The 25,434-nt window shown below is 46.6% G+C and overlaps 1 protein-coding gene across 5 annotated transcripts in view; it reads left to right on the forward strand.

Annotated features, from left to right (window-relative positions):
* Positions 1–21,185, forward strand: part of depdc5 (DEP domain containing 5, GATOR1 subcomplex subunit) — a 197,980-nt gene extending 176,795 nt beyond the window's left edge. For all 5 annotated transcript variants that reach the window (XM_041202862.1, XM_041202864.1, XM_041202860.1 and 2 more), the window contains exons 38-41: positions 2,361–2,532; positions 8,801–8,861; positions 17,515–17,597; positions 19,850–21,185. In XM_041202862.1, the coding sequence (XP_041058796.1) occupies positions 2,361–2,532; positions 8,801–8,861; positions 17,515–17,597; positions 19,850–20,145 (612 nt within the window). In that variant the 3' untranslated portion in view covers positions 20,146–21,185. The remainder of the gene's footprint in view (positions 1–2,360; positions 2,533–8,800; positions 8,862–17,514; positions 17,598–19,849) is intronic.
* The last annotated feature ends 4,249 nt before the right edge of the window (positions 21,186–25,434 follow it).

Consider the following 25,434-nt stretch of genomic DNA (forward strand, 5'->3'; position numbering starts at 1 on the left):
CCACCATTCATGACTGTATGTGGCAGGACTGCAGATCTTCGATCTGACCTGTTGGTCTATCACTTCCTGATTATGCTGTTTTGCACTCAAGTAGTCCTGTGTTGTATCTTCACCAGGTTGACACCTCATTTTTTGGTATTACTGGTGCTGCTCCTGGCATGCCCTCCTGCACTCTTCACTGAACCAGGGTTGACCCCCTGGCTTGCTGTTAATGGTAAAGTGGGGGATATGTTGGGCCATGAGGCTCTAGATTGTTGTTGAGTACAATTCTAATGCTGCTGATGGCCCACGGTGCCTCATGGTTGTCTATGTCTTGAGTTGCTAGATCTGTTCAAAATCTGTCCCGTTTAGCACGGTGGTGGTGCTGTACAACACAATGGAGGGTATCTTCATTGTGAAGACAGGGCTTTGTCTAAATAAGGGCTGTGCAGTGGTCACTCCTACTGATACAGTCATGAACAGATGCATCTGTGGCAGGCAGGTTGGTGAGGGTGAGGTCAAGTATGTTTTTCCCTCTTGTTGGTTCTCTCATGGCCTGCTGTAAATCCTGTCTAGCAGCTATGTCCTTTAGGACTCAGCCAGCTCGATCTGTACCAGTGCTACCGAGCTACCCTGGTGATAGACATTGAAGTCCCCCACCCAGAGTACATTCTATACCCTTGCCACCCTCAGTGCTTCCTCCAAGTAGTGTTCAACATCGAAGAGCACTGATTCATCAGCTGAGGGAGGACAGTATGTGGTAATCAGCAGGAAGTTTCCTTGCCCATGTTTGACCTGATGCCATGAGACTTCATGGGGTCCGGGGTCAATGTTGAGGGCTCACAGGGCAACTCTCTCCCAACTATATACCACTGTGCTGCCACTCTGCTGGGGCTGTCCTACCAGTGGGACAGGACATACCAGGCATGGTGATGGTGGTATCTGGGACATTATCTGTAACGCATGACTATCTCGGGCTGTTGCTTGACTAGGATATGGACTGGAGCTGGTCGGGTACAGGTCAGCCATGAGCTGATTGAATGACAGTACAAACTTTGAGCTCAATACACTTCTCCTGCCATTGCCTTCCTTCTTTGAATTTTCACCCAAATAAAGAAAATATCAGCAGCTTGGAATATTTCAAAAATGGATTTTAAAATCTATTAACTACTAGGAGGGGAATTTTAACCCAAAAACAGTGGGTTTGGGTCATGTGGGAAGCAAAAGTGTAAAAATAAATCTCGAACCCAAACCCAACTTCTGACAGAGGTGGGATGCGAACAGATAGATAACAAGCTCCCTGGAGGTAGGTTGCTCATTGACCTACTTTCATGAGGCTATGTGCTTCTGGGTTTTTTCCTCTTTTTAGCTTCAATGCTGGGACGTGGAGTTTCCCAGGCCTTGGGGAAACCTACCAGCTAAACGGCAGCAAGGAATAGATGGAACAGAGAAGTGCTTTTCCAGCACAGCTTGTGGGCCTGGAGGAATGCTTCTCCCACAGCCAAGCAAACCTGTCATCCACCCCCAGTAATGGAACATGTACCTCCCCCTCCCCAGCCCCCAACCCCCCTCCTCTCTTTCCCCCCCGCCCCCAACTTTGCGATCCGACGTCCTTGCAGGAAGTGTGTCCCGGAAATGCTCATTAGATCCAGCCCCGTTACCACTAAACTTCGACCACTAAACTTCTTCCTCTACCCTCTCTCCTTCCCCCAAGTTCATATTGAGGCTAAAACTTCACCTCTGCATGTAGCTAAATAGAATATGCAACCATCCTGAACATAGAAACTTAGATTGATTTCTGTGACAGTTGCGAATGATACATTCCAAAGTTCATACATTGTTCTGATTGATGTGTATTTTTTAAAAATCCAATGTTATTGTTTGCTTTGAATGATTGCTTTTAGGAAATCTGTTCAAGGAGCATGCAAGAAACTTTGCTTTATCAGCCTCTCTTCCCCTGACAGTGTAGGAGGAAGTGGTCTTATCAACAGCAAATTCTGCCATGATGTGAATGGCCAGCATCACTATTGGTCATTTTCCAAAAGAATTCTGGTAACTTTGGGCACAGATTGGTGCTGGGAATTGTGGAACCATGTTTAGCAGCAGTGGGGGAGATGTCTCCCCCCGCCGGCCCCACAGTGGGCAAGGAAGATCTTGGCTGTGTGCTCAGCTGGTGCCAATTAGAGTAACAATTAGAGTGCAAAAACCTTTGGCAAAAGTGGGCAGAGGTGGGAATCTGCCAGGGTCACAGCCCCTTTGATGATTAACTATGAAAACATTAGCATCTGGATTGCAGGTGGACTTAAAAGCGGGCTCAGCTGCTGAAACTACTCTGGTTAATTGGCAGACTTATTAACCATTCATTTGATTTACTCATCTAGGTGCAAGGCTGGCACAGGAAGGCCACCTCCTGTGGATTTCTCTTGGTACCTGTTCTCGAAGGCCCATTTGCTCTACCCAGCTACCTGTATGGAGATCCATTGCGAACTCAGCTTTTCATCCCGCTTAATATTAGTTGCTTGGTGAAGGAAGGTGCTGAGCATCTCTTCGATGGTAAGTGTCTCGCTGCCCAACCATGGGGAGAGAGGAGTCCCAACTGTCATGCACTGACTCATCTGTACCATGACCCAGCAATAAGATTTCAGTGAAATGTGATGGTGAGGGGGTGGTGCTATCACCAGCTTCACTTGAACCTTGTTGTACATTAAGGTTGTAACTGGATTGGCTTTGGAATGTGCTGTTGACTGGGTCTGTCTACAGTGAATGGAAGCAATTTGATAGATAAATCAAAGAGTATCATCCATATTAAAGAGGAGTTGGACCTCTTTTTTTTTGTTTAGTACGCTGGTGCTGAAGCATGAAATAAGCTTGGTGACAGCAATGATGAAATAATCACTTATTTTTTGAGTTTTGAATTTCCAGTGTTCCTTTCTGCCATTTCAGTGTTAGCACCGTCATTTATTTGGGGGGGGCGGTGGTTGTGGTGGTGATGAAGGAGCTGTACTCATCACAAAAAACTTTCACCTGGTAATGAGTGTATTAGTCACAGATTCATTTAACTGTGCAGTGTTAGAAAGGGGTTGCACCTCAACTGTGTGTGGAACAGATTAGCTAAAATGTTACCTAGGTTCGCTCAGTAGTAAGGATTGACATAAGTCAGACAAGTTCTACTTATTTGGGATTTAGAGATGACAATACATTGAGGTCACTAAAAAGTATGGTGATGTCATGCAAAATAGCTAGAGTAAGCCACTTTATTAGTACTGTTGTAATATCTAGTGAGATACCTTTGCTGTTTAAGTAAGCTTTACATGAAAAAGGGACAACTAAACTGGAACATGATAAAACAATTGTTTTTGGAAAGTCAGTGGATCTGCAGTTTATCCAATCAGAGGATTATTGTATCCCCTTAACAAAACCTGATATTTCTAATTAGAATGTTAGAGAAATATAAATGGTATAAGGTGTTAAGAATCAGAGAGGAGGAAAGCAAATTGTCTTTAAGCTGCACAGACAATTTGCTCATACTTCTTATCAAAGATTTAAAATCCTCCTAAAGGATGCAGGTATAGTTGATGAGGTATATACAAGGCATATCAAGAGATTAGTGGAGAATGTGAAATATGTAAAAAGAATCGGACGACATTGCCACATCCTATTGTAAGTCATCCGTTGGTACATTAATGAGGTATTTGTCATGGATCTAAAGGTATGGGTCAAAGATAGCAATGTTTACATTTCACACTTTATAAACATGGCAACCCGACTCAGTCTTTCTACAGTAATACATGGCAAGGATAAAAGGGCGATTGTAGATTAAAGGAAAGGAACTGGACTTGAAGCACCAGCTAAGTTTCTGACTGACAATGGAAGGGAACTTGCTAATGACGATTTTGGACAAATGCGTGAAAAGCATGAACATTCTGGTCATGAACACCACACTGAAAGTCCTTTCAGCAATAGAGTCTGAAAGGAATCACATGGTGATCAATGAAATGCTGCATAAAATCTTAACAGATTAATCAAACTGCAAATTGACAACTGCACTGGAATGAGCAGTTCATGTAAAGAACTCATTTCAGGTTGTTAGAGGGTGTAGCCCCTATCAATTGGTCTTTGGGAGGAGTCCGATAGTCTCCCCTGCCCTGAAGGGGACTAGAAATGGTACATTCTTTCTGCATGTTTGATGCTATTCATGCAGGGAGGAGGAGCTTTCATCAAGGCTCGCGGGGAAAATTTGGAGAGCTCTAAGGCATTGTATAATACTCTCTGAGGTAAACTTTTATTCTGGGGTACGGTGTATTACAAAAGAGAGGGACGTAAGGGCTAGAAAAGTCCTAGTAAGGTAATAGGGTATGATGGTAAGACAGTGGTTATCCAACATGGTAATCAAACTATTAAGATTCATTCCTCATGGTTAATCGGGATTGATTACAAACTCCCAGGAGTAGCTAATAGAAGGTGATGAGGCACGCCCTGTACCTGACATACTCGTGTTTTTCGATGACAGTCCTGAGGAACAGAATACAGGGGCCGGATGGTTCTAGGCTGAGGGATCATGATGAACAAAACAGGGTTATCACATCCAAAGGCCAGTTGCCTAAGGTGAGTGCATATTTTCCAGAAGGGCCCAGTGAATGAAGGGATGTGACTATTATGGGACATGCAGGAAAAGCTACTGGCAAGTTTCGATATTGGTTAAATGTCTGGACAAGAATTGAGGTCTGTAGACTGGCGCAATGGGGTAAAAGAATGGAAGGTAAGAATGTGAGAAGTCTAGTCATGGGTCTGAAAGTGACTCTTGCGTTTAGAAAACGATTACGCGCTGGAGAAAGAATCTCTGACCACGTGTGTGTGTGTGTCTGTGTGTGTGTGTGAGAGAGAGACCTTACAGTGGTAGTCCCAAAAGTGCAAGTAGAGGCCGAATCTTGAAGAGATTACCCAATGAAAGGATGGCTACAGAACAGAACAGCCTCAAGATAGGACTAGAGGTCTTCATGACCTTGAGGTTTTGGTGGCTGCCAATTAACTGGAGGATAAACAAATAAGGGAGGCAAAAGAAATGGAATTTCATAGTTGGAAGGAATTTACTGTTTATTCTGAAGTAGCAGAGAGGAGACAGCCAGTCTCGTTGCATAGATGGATTATACAGAAAAGGTCCTGTACATGAGAGTTATAAGGCCGAAGTGAGGCTCATTGCTTGGGGTTTTGAAGAGAGACTGGGAGATACTCGACTCTCCCATACTGCATGAATAATCCTGAAAGTCTGTTTAGCTGTTTTGCTGGCATATTCGTGGGAGTGTAGATTAATTGACATTGTGGATAAAGGGGAGCCTGTAGACGTCCTGTACTTGGATTTCCAGAAGGCATTTGATAAGGTGCCGCATCAAAGACTGTTGTGGAAAATAAAAGCTCGTAGAGGGTAACATATTACCATGGACAAAAAAATTGGCTGGCTGGCAGAAAACAGAGAGAATGCATAAATGGAGTTTTTCCTCATTGGCAGAATGTGACAAGTGGAGTCCCGCTGGGGCCTCAACTTTTTACAATTTACATCGATGACTTAGATGAGGGGAGTGAAGGCATGGTAGCTAAATTTGCAGATGACACAAAGATAGGTAGGAAAGTATGTTGTGAAGAGGACATAAGGAGGCTGCAGACAGATATAGATAGGTTGAGTGAGTGGGCAAAAATCTGGAAATGGAGTTTAATGTGGGAAAATGTGAAGTTGTTCACTTTGGCAGGAAGAATAAAAAAGCAGAGTACTACTTAAACAGGCGACGGCTGCAGAATTCCGAGGTGCAGAGGAATCTAGGTGTTCTAGTGCATGGGTCACAAAAGGTTAGTTTGCAGGTACAGCAAGTAATTAAGAAGACTAATGAAATGCTGTCCTTTATTACGAGAGTAATTGAACATAAAAGTCAGGATGTTATGCTTCAGTTATACAGGGCATTGGTGAGACCACATCGCGAATACTGTGTGCAGTTCTGGTCTCCTTATTTAAGGAAGGATATAAATGCCTTGGAGGCAGCTCAGAGGAGGTTTACTAGATTGAACCTTGGAATGAGTGGGTTATCTTATGAGGAAAGGTTAGACAGACTAGGCTTGTTTCCACAGGAGTTTAGAAGAATGAGGGATGATTTGATTGAAGTATATAAGATCCTTTATGGTCTTGACAAGGTGAACATGGAAAGGATGTTTCCTCTGGTGGGTGAGTCCAGAACTAGGGGTCACCCTTTTAGGACAGGGATGAGGAGAAATATTTTCTCTCAGAGGGTTGTGCAATTTTGAGATTGTGCCTCCGAAGGTGGTGGAGGCAGGGTCATTGAATATTTTTAAGGCAGAGATAGACAGATTCTTGTTAGGCAAGGGAATCAAAGGTTAGCAGGGTTAGATGGGAATGTGGAAATCGAAACACAAACATCAGCCATGATCTTATTGAATGGCAGAGCAGACTCAAGGGGCCGAATGTTTATGTAAGAAGTACATTCCTGCAGACTAAAAATTTTCAGAAATAAATATTTCAGAAGTTGCCCAAAGAGGCAAGCAATGCAGAAAGGAAACTATGGAAGCTAAACAAATATGTTCATGGCCTGAATGATGCCTTGAGGTTGTGGTATTTTTTCTGTGATCTGTTTTGCTGAAAGTAGGCTGTGTTCAACTAAAAGCTGATACACAATCTTTTATTGGGATGAAAAAGGGTAACTTTCAGGCATCTTCACAATACATGTTGATGATTTCTTATGGGGTGATACTGTGGAATTTGAGGTAATAATTAGGAATAAGACTAAAGTAGAATTTAAGATTGGAATCCAGGCTTCAGCGTATTTTAAATATATTGGTTTAGACATTAAGCAGAATAAGTTTGGAGTAACTTTAAATCAGCAATCCTGTTTTGAGAGTGTTACTCCCATCCCAGTCAAATGTGAGGTGCTGTCAGAGTGAGAGAGCTGCGGGGGGAGGTGCAGTGAGAGCTGCGGGGGGAGGTGCAGTGAGAGTGGTGGGGGGACGTGCAGTGAGAGTGGTGGGGGGATGTGCAGTGAGAGTGGTGGGGGGATGTGCAGTGAGAGTGGTGGGGGGAGCGGGGGGAGGTGCAGTGAGAGGTGGGGGCCGGGGGGAGGTGCAGTGAGAGGCGGGGGCCGGGGGGAGGTGCAGTGAGAGGCGGGGGCCGGGGGGAGGTGCAGTGAGAGGCGGGGGCCGGGGGGAGGTGCAGTGAGAGGCGGGGGCCGGGGGGAGGTGCAGTGAGAGGTGGGGGCCGGGGGGAGGTGCAGTGAAAGGCAGGGGGAGGTGCTGTCAGAGCTGAGATCGCGCAAACAGGAAAGTGGGCACCAAGCATGCGCAAGATTCAAAAGACCAAATTATGGGACAGCGTCCCAGCAACATGCAACAGAGGACAGTGGCCTCAAAAACAGGACAATTCTGTAAAATAAGGCACAGTTGTTCACCCTATAATAGAAAGGTCTTGTTTCCATTGGTTGAGAAATCCATTAACAGGGAACATAGATTTCGGATAAGATTTAGGAGGTTTACAGGGGACTCGAGGGGAATTGTTTTCACGCGAGTGGAGATCCGGAACTTGCTGCCTGAAACGTAAGGCAGAGATCCTCGTAGCATTTGAAGGATACTTGGATACACACTTGAAGTGCTGTAACCTACAAGAATACAGGCGAAGAACTGGAAAGTTGGATTAAACTGGGTAGATTCTTTTCCTCCAGCAGCAACACAATGGCCCAAATTGTCATCTCGTGCTGTAAATTTCTATGCTAGGCACTACGTAAATGCAGATAGGGACTATGTACCTGAAAACCTGTCCTTTTTTTTTAACCTCGTGTATATTTATTACAAAGGTTTTTACAAGTCCTGCTCCAGTTACTCATTCTGCAGCCAAGTTACTGCCAGTTAAGCTCTCCTGACGACAACCCTGAGCAGACACACTGTCTGACACAAGGCACACTGAGGGGTACCGGAGGACAGCAAACCCTCACTGCGTTTCCTTCTGCTGCTCACACCTGTTCGGTACCTGTTCTGTCATGAGGCAGGAGTACAGACAAATCCAGTTGTACCACTGCTTGCAATGGTCAAGTGCTTTAAAGAATCTGAACCTGCTTTTCAAGACCATAGAACTTCCAACGCTAACTGTTCACACTTAGTGACTGATGCAGACAAGGCGAGTGTGATTATTTAACAACAGTTGCCTCCAAGTCTAACCTGTTTGGATAATATCTGGTGAAGGAATATGGCCCAAAATCATCATCTTCCATGGTATATATTTTTTTAAATTCATTCATGGGATGTGGGCATCACTGGCTAGGCCAGCATTTATTGCCCATTTCTAATTGCCCTTGTTCAGAGGGCATTTAACCACATTGCTGTGGATCTGGAGTCACATGTAGGCCAGACCAGGTAAGGACGGCAGATTTCCTTCCCTAAAGGGACATTAGTGGATCAGATGGGTTTTTACAACAACCGGCAATGGTTTTGACTTTTAATTCCAGATTTCTATTGAATTCAAGTTTCACCGGGTCCCCGGAGCGTTACCCTGGGTCTCTGGAATACTAGTCCATTGACAATACCAATATGCCATTGTCAGAATACAGTGGGAATAATGGCATCAGCAGGATATATTGGGAATACTGAGATTGACAGGACACATTGAGGATAGTGGGATAAATAAGACGCGTCGGAGGTAGTGGAAAATTGCCCCTTCTAATCTACCAGGTTGGATTTGACCAATTCACTCACTATACCAGAGTCGTGATGAGACAATAGCACCCTATGCAACCTGTTTAACCTCGCTGCTCTGTTGTTTGTATTGTTCTAGGGTTCGAGCCTGAGACTTACTGGGACCGAATGCAGCTTCTGCAGGAGGCCATTCTTGCCAGGTACAGTACTTCAGGATTCCTGGTAGGGCCGCATTGTTATGCATACAAGAGTTTTAATTGGGGAAAAAAAAATTTTAAGCATAAATCTGATCAAAATGTTGATGGCGTGCCTGTTTTGTTGCCCGTATATACAAACAGCAATAGTTAAAACTCTCAACCTACACTAGACAGGTTTTTTCTGTTAATAATATTTTCATTTCTTTTCCTCCCTTACCACTTCTTCATCTGCAAATTATTTCCTCCGTTACCCCCCCATAACCTACCCCTGGCAATAAGGTTTGAGCCTCAACTTGAAGATAGGCAGGCAGTGCCACTCTGTAACCACGAGATGGTGCATGAACTTGCCTTTTTACAATTACAGACATTCTCTATGTGAAGCCTTTATCACATCAACACATCTCATGGAGTTTCATTCAGTGCTTTACTATTTGAAATGCAATTCGCTTCTTGTGCAGCCAAATGCTGATTTCTCCTGGTTAAACTTCTACTCACTGACCAAGTTGGTGTCACTGGCTTGGTGAGGATACGTATCCTTGTTTTTCAATGGTGCCCTTTCTAACTTGTAAATATTTTGCTTTTGAGAAGTCAGTTGTGAAGTGTTTGTGTTCCATTATGTTGTGTGGGAGGATCAATGTTTAACGTGTGAACAGCTCCCTCATGCCCTGTTTTGCAGGGACCACAGGCGCAGAGCAGGACTCACCCAGCCAGACGAGTGAAATCCTGGTCAGGATTTCCCCCTTCCACCCACAGCGGGCGTAATGGGCGAGCAGGAGGGGAAAATGTTGCAGGAGCGAGGAAGTCAGTTTCCCAGCAGGCTGTGATGGTCTGCTGCTGCCCTTGATGGCGACGCCCTATTCGCCATGTTGGGAACACCATTTGAATACATTAGAAAACCATGGCAGCTGATTATGAAGGCAGCTCGCAGGAATCATGCCCCTCCCACGCTGGATCAAATAGCAATGCCAGCATCTAATTCACCGGCGCGATTCACAACCACGTTTCAGCAACGTGTACCTGGCAACCTGCACTTCACTCATGACTTCAAGGTTCACTCGCACACCCTGCATTGCACAGCACTCGCGGCACTGGGACTCCGCCCCAGCACAGCAGGCAGCACCATTCCCCATTCAAACAGGGTTATAGAGGCAAGACTCTATATACCAGAGCAGCGGGAAGGTGGGGGTGGGTTGTAATGTGCTGCAGGGCAAGGGCTCGACTAGGGGCAGGGGGTGAAGACAAGACAGAGGAAAGGCAAGGGGCTGGAGGGCAGGGCTTGCCTGGGGGGAGGGGGAAGACTGGGGAAGGTTACACACAGAAGCATGACTGAGGGGGAGGATGGGGGGTTGTGGGGAAGTGTCCTCTGGGTCAGAATTGGAAAGAGTCTCCTACAGAAGGACATAAACGAATCGGAACCAGAGTGGAAGAGTGCAGAGTGGAGAAGCACTTCAGCTTATATTGCTGAGTTCCCAAAGACTGTCCTTGTCCCAGTGCAGGATGGGGAAGGGCATGTCAGTCCACTGTCAGGCGTGCCCAGCACAGTGTCTGCAGGGTATGGTCAACACCTCACACGGTGGTCCAGGGGGATTTCTGGCATAGCAGGTGGCCACAGATGGTACAGTCAGGGGGAGGCATCTGCAGCCTATAGATTGGGGACAGGTAGTATAGGGGCGGGAATTCAATGGCCTCAAGTGGGGTGGGGATCCCCTATTTGTAACAGAACAGTAGACCTCAAGATAGGGAGGTGTAAGGTCTACATGGGGCGTGGGTACATCCACCTCAAATGACATTGAGGGGTAACACAGGGATATCAAACACAATTACAATGGGATCAAGGATTACGGGGGTGGGGACTAAGAATAACAGGAGGGAGGGAAACCTGAACATTATGCTCTTCTAGGACAATGGGAAGGATTTCCACGGTAACACAGGAAGGGTCTAGGCTGGTTTGGTAATAAACTTGAGGACCACCATCTTGGAACCTCAAACCGTAAAGCAGCAGAAAAGTGAAACTAAGCGAAACGCTGTCAGGTCTCTTGGGAGGGGTGGATCACACATTTGGTGGTCGATTAAAGACACCCATCTGGAATCTGTATTACCACATGAGGAATGCACAGCTGAGACAGGTTAGGAGCACCTCAGTAACTACAGAGGCAATCAGGAGCCTCCGATGTAATAGTGCTTTCATGTGAGATTAATTCCGATGTGATCCAAGCATTGATCTCCCTGCAGTAACCCATCGTACCAATCATGGTCATTCCCCAGTGTGATAATGACTCCAAAAAACACGAGGGCACCTGGATAAACAGGAGAAGCCTCTTGGAACCATGCAGCTGCCAGGTTCAGAGTTGGGAACTCCCAGGTGGCCCTAATGGGTCCGGAGGGGACCCTTGTTCATCAAGATGAAGCTCCTCCCTTGGCGAGCCTGGTGTTGCCATAGCTCTCTCCTCCGCCCTACCTCCTGCCTGCATGCGATGATGGAGGCAACATCACCCTCATCTCATCTAGGAGGATGGGAGGACTTTCCCCTCATACTCTCACAGAGCATGTGTCCTTGTGTGTATTCCAAAGGATGTAGTCATAGAGTCCACTGAATAATTTATCGTCTCAAATGAAGGACGTCCAAGTGCCTGGCCAAACCCATCTCCTGGCATTCGGTCTACTGAAGTGGGGCGGGGCCAGGTGAAACACACTGTGACACTGAGAGCGGTCATTGCGATGGTCAGGATTGTATTGGTTAATCGGTGCCTGGACTGTAACCAAGCCCTTGAACCCACAGTCACTCACGGGTCAGTGACACAAAGAGAATCTTTTGAGGCTGATGCTCATTCATGTATTTCTTTCAATGTTCCTGCAGAGAGGAAACGTTCAGTAAGATGGAGGGTGATGTTGCCTCAATCATCACATGCAGGCAGGAGGAAGGGCGGAGGAGAGAGCTACAGCAACGCTAGGCTCGCCAAGGGAGGAGCTTCACTCTGATGAGCAAGGGGCAGCAGGGTCCCCTCTGGACCCAGGGGATGAGGCTGATGGAAACGTCACATGTAAACGCCTCTCTAGACTGAGGGTGTACAGAAGATTCATGCCTTTTCTGCAAATGAGGGAGAGGCAGTGTCACCAACGCCTCCGCATGTCCAGGGACCTGGTGGCTCACATCTGCCACATTCTCCAGGATTTGATGCCGCAGGGACTAGGAGGACACCTTTGCCAGTGGCTCTGAAAGTCACCGCCGCTCTTAACTTCTACATGAGTGGCTGTTTCCAGGGCTCCACTGGGGGCCTCTGTAGGATCTCTCAAGCTTCCACGCACAAGTGCACACAGGAGGTGACAGACACCCTCTTTGCCAAGGTCCACAGTTACGTGCACTTTGCTGGAGATCAAGAGAGCCAGGACGCCAGAGCATGAGCTTTGCAGCGATCTCTGGATTCCCATAGGTGCAGGGCGCTATTGACTGCACTCCTGTGGCTATAAAAGCTCCCTGGCAGCAGGCACTGCACTCGCTCATTGTGCAGCTGGTCTGCAGAGCAGACCATTGGCATCTTGAAGATGCAATTCCAATGCCTCGACAGATCTGGAGGAGCACTTCTGTCCACTCCCTAGGGGTCTCATGGATCATTGTGGTTTGCTGCATCCTGCACAACCTGGTGCTGCAGAGAGGGGAGGACTTGCCAGATGCTGAGGTGGAGGAACTGCACTTCTCCGACAAGGAGGAAATTGAGAGGGATGATGGTAATTAGGTCACGAAAGTGCTTAGGGTACAGGGGAAGAAGCCATAACACAGGCCAGACAAGGCAGGAATACACGTGAGATGCTCATAGCCACCAGATTCCAGGAGGATAATAACGAGTAGCAGTGCTTATCCTGTTGGACCAATGCCCTCCATGATAGGCCCACATCACCGCCAGCATGGCGAGTCTTCTCAACCATCCTCTTCATTCTGAGATAGAGTATTTACACATTCGCTCGCCATGTCATCATTCAATTGAAGGGCGATGAAGCCTCAGGGTGAAGCCTCCTTGCTGAGCTGAGGTACCAACTGCAGGAGGTCGCTCTGGCATCTCATAACAGAAGATGCAGTCTCTTTAAGCATCTCTCCAGCTTCCCCATTGCTAAGGCAGCCTGCAAGAGGCAGGAGTCGCACTGCAGTCCTGAGTGGAATCATGGCAGTATACCTTCAGTCTGACAAAGCACCTCAAGGAGATCCATCTCCAGCAATGGAAAAACGCCTTATGTGTCACTTTGATGGCGATGCTGTGAGGCTAGACTTGGGCCAAGGCAGGCGAGGATGTTCAACAGGTGTTAACACTTGTTCAAAGCACTCAGCCCTCATCATTACCTTAATCCACTCTCAGTTAGGGATGTGGGGCTCCAGTTAGCCTAAGCTTTCAGTGGACATGGATCACCTCACAATGACCATCTTCACACACTCGCCTGACAAGTATGAAAAAGCCTCCTTTTAGACACCAAGGCCTTGGCCCTTGTGACCCTGAAAATGCAGACTCCCCATGGAGCCCTCACAGTTCCGCTTCATTGACAATAATGAGCACACATCAGCTGCATTACACCCTCACTCCCAGCCCATTACTGCCCTTAGCATTGCTTTCCCATCAAGCCAACATATAAGCATCAAGACCATGCTCAACAGTTCCACTGACCACAACACATCCCCACATAGATGTAGCATTGCTGAGTTTGGTGAATGTTTAGGGGAGGGGAGGTTAAGCAGAATGAATGGACCAGTGCTTCATCCCTTCCTTTCGACAATAGCCTTGTGGCCGCTATGCAAACAATTCCAAGGTGCAAAACGATTAAAGCTGTAGCTTTGAGCACCAGGACAAAATTGTGCCGGTGAGGGACAGAGCACTGGCACATTGCGGTGGGAAGGTGTACGCGCTTATTGGTCAGCTTAGCAGATGTACACTTGGAGAGTCAACAATGCGCAAGGCTGGCAGGAGCACACAGCCTCGGAGTGTAGGCTTATAGATTGCAAACCCTCATGGATGACAGAGAGCATGTAGTTCAAGGAAACATTACTCTTTGCCATGTGCATCTACATCTCTCCCTCTACATTACACCTTCACCTTTCCACAGTGCAGACAAGTCGGGGATTACATGAGCCTCCGCCTTACACAGCCAAGAATGAACATTACTTGAACCTGCAGTGCATATCGATGAGATGCCTTAGCACAAGCACACTTTACATTGAGGCTGAGGTATCACTGATGTTGGTAATAAACTAAGAAGGGATATGCACAGTGATGAGAGCTGCACACATCGACCAGAGGCACATGATGCAAAGTCTGCAGTAAGTGGGGGGAGGGAACATGATCTAGAACAACACACCTCAGCATACAGCATACACAAGAGGAGATGTGAAATGGATACCTTTCTGCTTACAGTGGGGAGAAGTATATACATGCGGTGAATACCAGTGCCACCATTATGCTTCTAATGTTTCTTGATCTTCCTAACCCAACCGCTACATCTTGGTGCATCCCCGACATCCACAGCGGAGGTGGAGGCAGTCAGCTAGCTGACTGTTAGCCCTATTGTCTGTGATGACTTTGGCAGTCGCCCTGTGGAGGGCCGAGACTTGGAGGGCAGGTGCACCCTCCTCGGCTTGTGGAGCTGGAGGTGATGGGATCACAGGCAGAGGGGATTGGGATTGGCTGGACACTCTCAGAGTCACCTGGGTGTATGGCCCCAGGGTGTCCAGCTGCTTATCCTCGACCCTATGGGTGCCGGAGGGCCCCTGGCTGACTCCTTGAGGGGACTGGGCAGCTGGAGTGAAATTGAGGTGCCCTTGTCGCCTCTAGCGTAGCCACTGCTGGATGCCACTAATGCCTACAATGATGGAATGCAACTCCCGCAGCAGCACAGGTGCTATGTCCTGGACCAAGGTCTCCATGCTGGCTGCTACCCTACCAGCGTTGACCTTGGTGCGTTGGCATGCCAGCACTATCACCTCAGACTGAATGCGGACAAACTCCTCCATCGTACATTGCAATCTGTGGAATGCAGCTGACAACCCTGCCTGTTATTCCCGTCTCTGTTGCTGCTGCTTCAACATCTGCAATAAGACCATGGCAACAGGTGCGTCATATGCCTGGGACCCTGCAGAATCCTGGCCTCCAGAAGTCCTCCGAGTGTCAGTGACTTTGGATTGGCCTGCCTCCACCTGCTGTAGGCCAGAATCTCTGCTATGCTCACCAGATTGTGACCTTGAGCCTGCTCTAGATCCAGGTCCCACCTTGGTGTGTGTCTGTGCTGGTGGAGGGTGCGGGTGAGCGCTGTGACGGGTCTTCCACAAGTGGGTCCTCTAAATCCTCATCTGAGGTGTCCTCAAGGCTGGAGATGAGGGACTGGCTCCCGGTGTCCCTGGGGTGTATGGCTGTGCTGCCTATGGAAGACAGTAGAGATAATTAGTGCAAGGCAACAGATTCCAAGACATAACATTGCACTCACAGTCTCGCTGTCTGAAGGAGTAGCTGGTGCAAGGTCCTCACTTGGGCACATGCCATCGACCTCACCATCGCTGCAGGCACGGCCCTGGACCTCTCCGGCTACGTGTACTGCACACTCCTCATACTGGGCAAGGGCCCTGATCTCTGGTATCGTCACCAGCCTGGGACCTCTCCCTGTTATTGTGGGCGAGCTTGGCCTGCATGAAGACAGCCAGAGAGAGCAGGAAGCATGTCAAGGCAGATGATAAGGATGCCTGCTTTGCATGGGATGAGGATGTGAACTGCACAGGATGTAAGCCCCGATGGAGATGTCAGGGTGTGTGTGAGAGGGTGAGTGGTGATGTTTCTTATGCTGGTCATGTGTGAGATGCCTGTGGACTGTCATCCTACGAGTATGTGAGGGGCTTGTGACAGTGTGAGCCAAGAGGGATGAGAAGGTTGACTTACCCTGGCTGTGCAGATGAAATCACTGTATTGCTGTTCCCCTGTGGGCTGAGTTGGCACTCAACGCCAAACCGGGCTGGTGACATTGTTGGACCTCCGCCAGCCATCCTGAGGGTGGCAGAGGCCATGGTGGCCTCAGCAGCATCCAGAAGGTGACCCAGCAAAGTGTCACTAAACTTGGGAGCTGCACTCCTCCTACTATTGGGGGCCATCTCTCGCCTGGAGCAGTCCTGGGCTGTAGACATTAAAAGATCTGTGTGTGGGTGTAGTTTAAATATGGTGCCTGGAGCAAGGATCTGCTGAGGTCATGGCAGAGCAGGCAAATCACAGGCCGCCCGCCGGCGAAACAGCATGTTTAACGAGGTGAGAGGCGGACAATCGGGTGTGAAAATGTGGCATTGTGACCGACGGAGAAAGAGCCGCTATTCCCACCGTCCACCGCACTTACTCCGCAGGCAGGAAAATCCGCCCACTGTCTTTCAAAGTATCTATTAAGTGAGGTAAAGCTGGCGTTTGAAGCAATTATATCACTGAGGGCCTTAAGGGCGGGAGATGCTGGGATTTGCATCTAGAATTGAAGCACAGTAGCAGTGTTGTGATCTTGGCTCGATCGGAAGTAGCGTGAGACAGTCTATTCTCACCAACCTACCTTCACAATGGCTGCTGCAAGATTGAATCTGGTGAAAAGCCAAGTCCTTAAACTTGATTTTCAATGTTAACAGCAACCCATTATCCTGTTTATTCCATTTAACAGGGTGCATTTATATAGCATCTTTAATATAGTAAAGCATTCCAAGCTGCTTCACAGGGGTGATTAGCAAACAGCATTTGACCCTGAGGCACCATAAGGAGCTATTGAGGCAGGTGATCAAAAGCTTAGTCACTAAGTTAGGTTTTACCTAAAGAATAAAGAAAGGCCTATTAGAGGACACTGCGGCAATCAGAGCTTAGGCAGCTGGAGGCATGGCCACTAGTGCTGGCGCAAAGAAATTAGGGAACCTCAAGAAGCCAGAATTGAAGGAATGCAGAGATGTTGACCGTCTGGATGAAGTTACAGAGATAGAGAGGGGTCAGGGCAGGGACTGGCATTCGGACACCTGTGAGCTATACTCGGTGCAGGTGGGTAAGCATGGTGTGTAGGGTCATGCTACCCCTGACCGGAGAGGAATACGAACCCTGTGGTTAAACTCAGTGCCAACAGCTTGCGCCACTCTACACTGTCAAACTGGCGGTACCGGGCCATAAGATGATAGTATAAAGTCGAGCTATTGAGGATAAGCTGCTGCAATACCTGAATTGGTGAACTCTAGATAATGTAATAAAAACAAGACGAGCTGGAAAAACTCAGCAGGTCTGGCAGCATCTGTGGAGAGAGAAACAGTGGTAACATTTCGAGTCCATAACCCTTGGGAGTCAGGTTGCCAACATTGCAAGATCATCCCACAGTCCCTAAGAATTAATCTACTGATGCTGCAAGCAATCTAGGAGATCAGTCAAAGGGAAAAATAAAAAAAATCAGTTTTCCTTTGTCTCCCATGAGACCCACCCTCCAAAACTGATGCTGCCCCCCCCCCCCCCCAACCAACCTCTCATAACAACGCTGGGTAACGATGTTGCAGCATCTTTGCTGTCGCCCCCACTGTGATTAGTGAACTCAGGACTAGCCAGTTTAGTCGTGGGGTTTAGCTGCACATTCCAATGGCCAGGGTTTCTGGTTACATTCATCTTACTTGCGTATCTCCCTGTTGCAGGTTTGGTTTTGTCCAAGACAAGTACACCGCCTCAGCCTTTAACTTTCCTGCAGAGAATAAGCCGCAATACATTCATGTCACAGGTGAGTTCTGGATCTTGGAATCCAGGTATATTCATGCAACACTCAGACTGACTGCAAAAGAGTGCCAGTAACACAGGACACCTAAAGCCTCCTTCATGAGCTGGATCAACTTCCAGCTTAGTATTAACTGTTCTCCATTTTTCGTTTGGAGAATTGAAGGATTTTTTTAACGTTTTAAAAGTAACATTTTTTAAAAAAAATCCTTTCTGGCTCTTTTCTTGGTTTCTTGCTCTGTGCCCCCTGGCTGCGATGTCCTGTGAATATTCTCTGTCTCTGTAACCTAACCACTGGGGTGTATACAGTGGAGTCTCAGACCTCAGCTTGCCTCTCCTTCACTGAGGGGGAGTTGCTGGTGTGAGTCCTCAGCTGCCCATGCAGAGAATGTGCTGGCGTCTTCTCAGATGCCCGACTGTCCTGTGGGGACTATGCTGCTGTGAAGGCTCAGACTCTCCCAACTGGGGGTAAAGTTTGATCAATAACGGAGGAAAGATTAATAGCATTATCCTTGTGAAAGTGATGATGCTAAAAATTCAGACATACCCCAAGATTTCCCTACACCACCGCCACACCACCACCCCCCCCGCCCCCCCAACCCACACACACACACACACACACAAAGGCTGAAGCAATGAAATTACACTGTTAATATACAGACTGTTAACTCATTCGTTAGCTGCTCCTTTATCCTCTTAAATGTTAACTGCTTTCAATATCTCAGGTTGCCAATTAAAAAATTACAGAACAAAAATGAAATACTGTGGACGCTGCAAATCTGAAAATGATGGAAATACTCTTCAGATCAGACAGTGTGTGTGGAGAGAGAAAGAGTTAACTTTTCGGGTTGATGTCCTTTCACCAAAACCACAAGATGTTGTAAATGAATTGCTTTTAAGCAAGTGAAGACCTAGAAGAAATAGTGGAGGAAGGTGACAGGGAAAGAGCAAATGGGAGGTTCAGTGACAGGGTTACAGTACAGAGGGATCTGGGTGTCCTGGTACATGAATCACAGAAAGTTAGCATGCAGGTACAGCAAGTGATTAGAAAGGCACATGGAATGTTGTTGTTTATCGCAAGGGGAATAGAATATAAAAGTAGGGAAGTTTTGCTATAGTTATATAGGGTGTCGATGAGACCACATCTGGAGTGCTGTGTACTGTTTGGTCTCCTTAAGAAATGATATAATTGTGACAGAAGCACTTCAGAGATGGTTCTCTCGACTGATTCCTGGGATGAAGGGGTTATACCGAAAGGTTGGACAGGTTGGGTCTTATACTCGTTGGAGTTTAGAAAAATGAGAGGTGACCTTATTGAAACATAGAAAATCCAGAGGGCATTGACGGAATGGATACTAAGAAGATGTTTCCCCTTGTGGGCGAGTCGAGAACTAGGGGACATAGTTTAAAAATTAGGGTCTCCTGTTTAAGACTGAGGTGAGGAGGAATTTCCTCTGTCAAAGGGTCGATAGTCTGTGGAATTCTCTTCCGCAGAGGGCAGTGGAGGCTGGGTCATTTAATATGTTCAAGGCTGAGTTAGATAGATTTTTGATCTAGAAGAGAGTTGAGGGTTATGGAGGACAGACAGGAAAGTGGAGTTAAGGGCACAATCAAATCAGCTATGATCTAATTGGATGGCAGAGCAGGCACAATGGGCCAATTGTCTACTCCAAATTTTTGTGAGAAAAGAGCAATGATGGTGCAAGGCAAGCATGGGTGTTAATGAGAAGTGTATAAAAAAAAAAGTAGGTCCAGAGAAAGAGAAGGGAATGGGACCAGTTAAATTGCCTTGCCCTGAGCTAGGACAGCCTTGACAGGTTGAATAGCCTCCTCCTGTGCAGTGACTGCCCTGTGATTCAGTTGGGGTGTAAACGGTTACAGCACAAAACAGGGAAGTATGGAAAACCTTTGAGAGTTGACATGTGGTGCAAGGAACGCGGGCAGACCCCAGGGATGCAGACTGTCCTGCCAATCATGTACCGATGGGAGATCTCCACCCTGAGCACCAGCCCATACCTTCACTCCCATTGACTCTGTTGTGGCCATCCTTCATTAGCAGCATCTGCTGTGCCTGGGGTTAATAATGTCCCAAATTAAAAAGGGAAGCTCTAAGATTTTGTTTACTGGGTCATACATAATATCAAGACCAGAATGAAAAGTATAAGATGTAACCTGTGGTTTGTCCTTGATGTGGACAGTAATCCATCTGTTCGTACAATCTGTTAATTCCAAGTTGGTGTTTTACTTTGTTTATCCCAGGTACAGTATTTCTTCAGTTGCCGTTTTCCAAACGCAAGTTCACCAGCGGCCAACAGAGACGGCGGAGGAACTCCACCAGCTCTAGCACCCAGAGCCTTTTTGGTGAGGAGAAAATCGGCTATAACTGGGCCTACAACACCATGCTGACCAAAACCTGGCGATCCAGTGCCACGGGCGATGAGAAATTTGCCGACCGCCTGCTCAAGGACTTCAATGACTTCTGCTCCAACAAGGACAACCGTCTGGTCAGCTTCTGGGAGAGCTGTCTGGAGAAAATGCATTCCAGTGCACCCTGAGAGGGAGAGCCAGAACAAGAATAGGTGGAAAAAGCAGGGAATCACTGTGACGGTCTGAGTTAGAGCAGACTCTAGCTGGTGGCACATATACCTATTCTTTGCCCATTGGAAGCACATTCAATATCCATCGTATGCTTGGGTCGAGTTGTAATTCTGTATGACGCTGGTCCACAGTGTCACACGCACTCCATTTGGTGCCTGAGTTTTCCCAAATGATGATTGCTTCATCCAACTGCTTCCTTTGCCCTCTTAGTCAGCCTATCCATACATCTGGCCACATTGACTATGAATCTAGATATGGCTTCCATTTCAGTTGCTCTGACAAAAGCCTGGCACAGAATAGTTAGTGAATCTGATCAGTCAGAGTAGGAATGAGTTGCTGGGCATCTTGGCAATGAACATTTTGAAAGGATTTGCGGAGAAATCCAAAAGGAAGGAGCTTCATTAGCTGATGTCCCTCGAATAACCTGCATTATCTAGTCAGACCTCATCATTAACAAACTCCTCTCTCAAAGCACTAGCTCCCATCAATGTGGTTCTTGCTAATTTCAAACCTCAGTTAGATGAACTCATTGGAATGACTGACCTCATTCTCTACACTTTGTAACTATGTGCCTTTGCCAGTGACTGTGCTGATATGTCAAGTCCAGATAATGACTAACTTAGTTTTCGTATTAATTATTTATTTAAGCCATTATGTGGGGAATACTTTCTTTCAGCTTTGTTTAGAAGGGAATGGAATGACACAAGGCTTCATGTCGAGCAGAACGTTCCAATGGAACTTAGAAATATCAGCTTGGCTGTTGCCCAGCCCAAGGCAATGTTGCCCATTCCGGTCCTGATCGTGAGTACAGTTGTGACCAGCTTCTGAATTCTAACACATCTGCGGCATATGACCCTTATGTTACTGTCAAGCATATCATCAGATCTTTCATTGTGTTTTCTCCTGGCATTTTACTTACATATGCATAGCTTTTTCTGCTCTCCTTCTCTCCCTAGTGTCTGTATTCTCAGTTAATTTGGAAGCGGTTGGGGTCGGTGGGGGGCACTGGGGTGGGCTGGGAAGAGGATGCTGAGTATGGGAGTCTGCACGAGAGAGGTTAAGAGGAACATTAAAGACGAGGCTCTACTGAAGGAATCTCAGTCACTTCTATTGAATGAGCCCCAAAACTGAACTCAAGCTTTCAACTCCCTTCAAATTATTTGTTAATTTACATGATTTGTGCAATATAATATATATATATGATATATTCATCTACACTCCTCCGGTCAAACAAGTTACACAAATGGGTAAACAAGGGCAGCTGGCATGAGGAGTATGCATCCCTCCTGCACGGGTCCCCTCCAAGTGTACAAACCCTGTCCCTCCTGCACGGGATCCTCCGAGTGTATAAACCCTGTCTCTCCTGCACAAGGTCCCCCCCCACCTAGTGTACAAACCCTGTCCCTCCGCACCGGGTCCCTCCGAGTGTACAAACCCTGTCCCTCCTGCACGGGACCCTCCAACTGTACAAACCTAGCCCCTAATGCCAGAATCCCAATGAGTGTGTAAATCCAGCCCCTCCTTCATGGTGTCCCTCTGTGTGTGTGTAAAGCGCCAGGTGTGTCCCACACATTCTGTTAAGACATTGTGGCCTGGAAAATAAATGGAGTTGAAGCATGAGGGGCAGACATGGCACAACATTTATTGAGCATGTTTTCCACGTATAGACTGTACAGTATTTCAGTGCAATTCCCAGATAACTTGACAGATTAGAACCCGGAGACTGAGAAATTGTTTAATATTGTGCAGTTATTGTGCGATGCTCTTAATTCCTCTCCTCAAGTTATTACCACTGCCAGTTACTGATCTGTAACCCCCAATACATCCACTTGGTGTTTGACTGTACCTGTGAAGCTGTCAGTCACTGGTACAGGCATGATTAAGGCCATTGTCTCCACTTAGACTAGTCCTGGGCCTGCCCATGTACCTGACTGATACACCATTAACATGTCCTCAGTTTTACCTTCAAAATGTATGTTTGCAAATAAAAAGAAACAAAACCTCTCAGCTTTATTTTCACTAATTTTGTAATTCTGTATAGAAACTTCTTGGGCTGTAAATCACCAGAGTGAGATAAAAGTATCTCATGAATAGATTTCCAGCCTCAATAAATATTCAGTTGGGTTTTATTTGCATTGAGATTTTAATCATAAAAACAATGAAAGCCAACATTGGCGGGTCCTCCACGTTTACAGTTTTTGGTTAAGCTAGAGAAATGCCTTTTTTGAGGGACTGTATAAAACATGTACAGAATGGCAGCAACCAGAGAAGAAAGCAACGTGAATCTCCGCACACCCACAGCAGATCATTCAGTATCTGGAAGAGCCCTGAACCTGCCGGTAACGGGCGCTTTGACTGATGTTGGAAGCCTCAACTCCAGGAGAAGCAGCTTTGACATCTCAAAAACAAACTGAACCTTTAACAAACGAGTGGCGATTTAAATCCTGTGCTTGTTGGCTGAAGTTTGATTGCTCCTGGTCTGCTAACACTAACTATAAATCAACGGGTTTGGTACAAGCAGAAAGTGCACGCCCACTGTGCTAAGACCAGTTCTGGTGTGCTGCAGGGCCAGCGTCTGCCTAAAGGAGAAAAGCTTTGTATCTGAGCCTCCAGAACCGGCTGGGGATCATCAGCCTCGACCTTTTTTGTTTGGCACAGAAATGGGGTTTTCTGTGGAACTAGGTGATCAGCTCAGATAATGAGGTGAAAATTGGTGGTGTTTCATGCCATATTATTGGTGGTGTGGTAAATAGTGATGGGGGAAAGCCTTAGACTACAGGACGATATAGACAGGCTGGTCAGATGGGCAGAACAGTGGCAAATGGAATTTAATCCTGAGAAGTGTGAGGTGATGCATACGGCAAGGGAATACACAATGGAATGGCAGGACTCTAGGAAGTGCAGAGGATGAGAGGGACCTTGGTGTGCATGTCCATAGACGCCTGAAGGCAGCAGCCCAGGTAGATAAGGTGGTTAGGAAGGTGTATGGGATATTAGTCAAGGCATAGAATACAAGAGCAGGGAGGTTATGATGGAGCTGTATAAAACGTTAGTTAGGTCACAGCTGGAGTACTTTGTGCGGTTCTGGTTGCCACACTATAGGAAGGATGTGATTGCACTAGAGAGGGTGCAGAGGAGATTCACCAGGATGTTGCCTGGGCTGGAGTATGTCAGCTATGAAGAGAGACTAGATAGGCTGGAGTTGTTTTCCTTAGAGCAGAGAAAGCTGAGGGGGGACCTGACTGAGGTGTACAAGATTATGAGGGGCATAGATAGGGTAGATAGGAAAAAACTTCCCCTTAGCGGAGGGGTCAATAACCAAGGGCATCGATTTAAGGTAAGGGGCAGGAGGTTTAGAGGGAATTTGAGGTTTAGAGGGGATTTGAGGAATATATTTTTTCACCGAAAGGCTGTGGAGCATCTGGAACTCACTGCCTGAAAGGGTGGTAGAGGCGGGAGCCCTCAACATTTAAGAAGTATTTAGATGAACACATGAAACGCCATAGCATACAAGGCTACAGGCCAAGTGCTGGAAAATGGAATTAGAATAGATAGAGGCTTAATGACCGGCATGGACACAATGGGCTGAAGGGCCTCTTTCTGTGCTATAATACTCTCAGATTCTATTATCTAGTGTCCAGGTTAAAATGGGACATACACACTTCTATTAGAGATTGCACAGAGGACAATACAGAACTCTGAAAATTCATGCTCTCATTTCAAATGTTTAAAGTAAGCAAGAAACATGATTTTAATAGCTATTTTATTTTTGTAACCAGCTGTTCCAATGCTTGCTCATTGGAACTAATTGAACACCTTAATATTACATGCAAAAATTTGAAAATTGCATAATTTCACAATGATTCCATTCTCACTTTTCCATTTGGCAATGCCCTGATCACACACTGCAGTCAGTCCCAGAATCAGATCTTGCTTGTAGATCTCTTGCCCTCCTCTTGGTTTCAGGTCCTAGGTATTTATCAGTTGTACCTTGTTAGATTCGCAATTATTGTAGGGAAAAGGCTTAAAACATCCAAGCATCACAAGCAAGTTTCCTTTTAGATATTGGGAGGGAAGAGAGAGGAGACTATTGTTTTGGTTGTGTCGTTGTCACCATATTTTCTAATCAGAACAAGGACATTGTGCATTTTAGACAGAATTACTTGAACCGAGGCTGTTTGCTCCTACTGGTGTTTAATGTCTTCAGGGAAGGGGACCTGCCACTCTTACCCAGCCCCATGCCTGTTCAACTTGAATGTCTCCAGGGCAATGGATGGGCAGTAAATATGACCATGCCAACGTCATCACATTCTGGAAACGTTTAAATCTTCCAGGTGAGCACTCATCCTTATCCCATGTTCTTTGTCAACCACCTTGGAACTGGAAACATCCATTAGCTTCAACAAGACTAGTCAAAGCTACCTTCACATCTTATCCCTCATCCCCTTCTCTCTCCAGAAACACACTGTATTGTTTCTTGAACCGAGTCAGAGTCCTTCGATCATCTTAAGCTGATAACTTATTCATAGCTTATTATGTTTCAGGTGAAGGTGAGGAATATAGTCACAGCCAACCCATAAATATCTGGGAAATCAGACTTTTTTTTTAGATCATTTTACTATTTCTTGTCAATGTATGTACAGCAACGCTTTAAATTCTTGATGGGGACAGCATCACACAAATCCTGTGCCCAATAGCCTTAGCAGGCAAGTTACTGCTGAACTTGGCACGCACCGTGCCACTGTTTATATGAGCATGGGTCACTTTACCCCAAATGACGCCGGTCTTGTTTGGTTTACCACCAGGAGTGACAGTGTTGTGCTTTGTAGACGTAGGCACATTTCTTGCCCAGGTAAAATTCTGTTTCATCATGGCAGTAAACACCTCAATCTTCTGGAGAGCAGTGTGCTCTCTTTGGTTTCGAAGGCCTTGTTTATAGCCTGTAAACACAGCTTGGCACCTTAATCTTAGAGCGGACCTGCGTGAGAAGGGCTGTGGCGGTTGGAGATAAAAACCTGCGGCAGAGAGCCCCTTCAACCTGTTTCTACCTGTCAGCCGAAGTGTGACACCACAGGGAAACAGGCAAGTGATTGGTGGGTATCTCTTCCCTGTCTCTTTTGATTGGCTAAGTGGTTTAAATCAGGAGACGTTATTACAGCTGTAGAGTACAGTTAAGAAATTCACTTTTAAAATATTTAACGTGAATTAATTAATTAGAGATGGCTGGGCAGGTGATGTGTTGCAGC

The sequence above is a fragment of the Carcharodon carcharias genome, chromosome 13 (genome assembly GCF_017639515.1).
Source record: "Carcharodon carcharias isolate sCarCar2 chromosome 13, sCarCar2.pri, whole genome shotgun sequence".
Taxonomy (NCBI): domain Eukaryota; kingdom Metazoa; phylum Chordata; class Chondrichthyes; order Lamniformes; family Lamnidae; genus Carcharodon; species Carcharodon carcharias.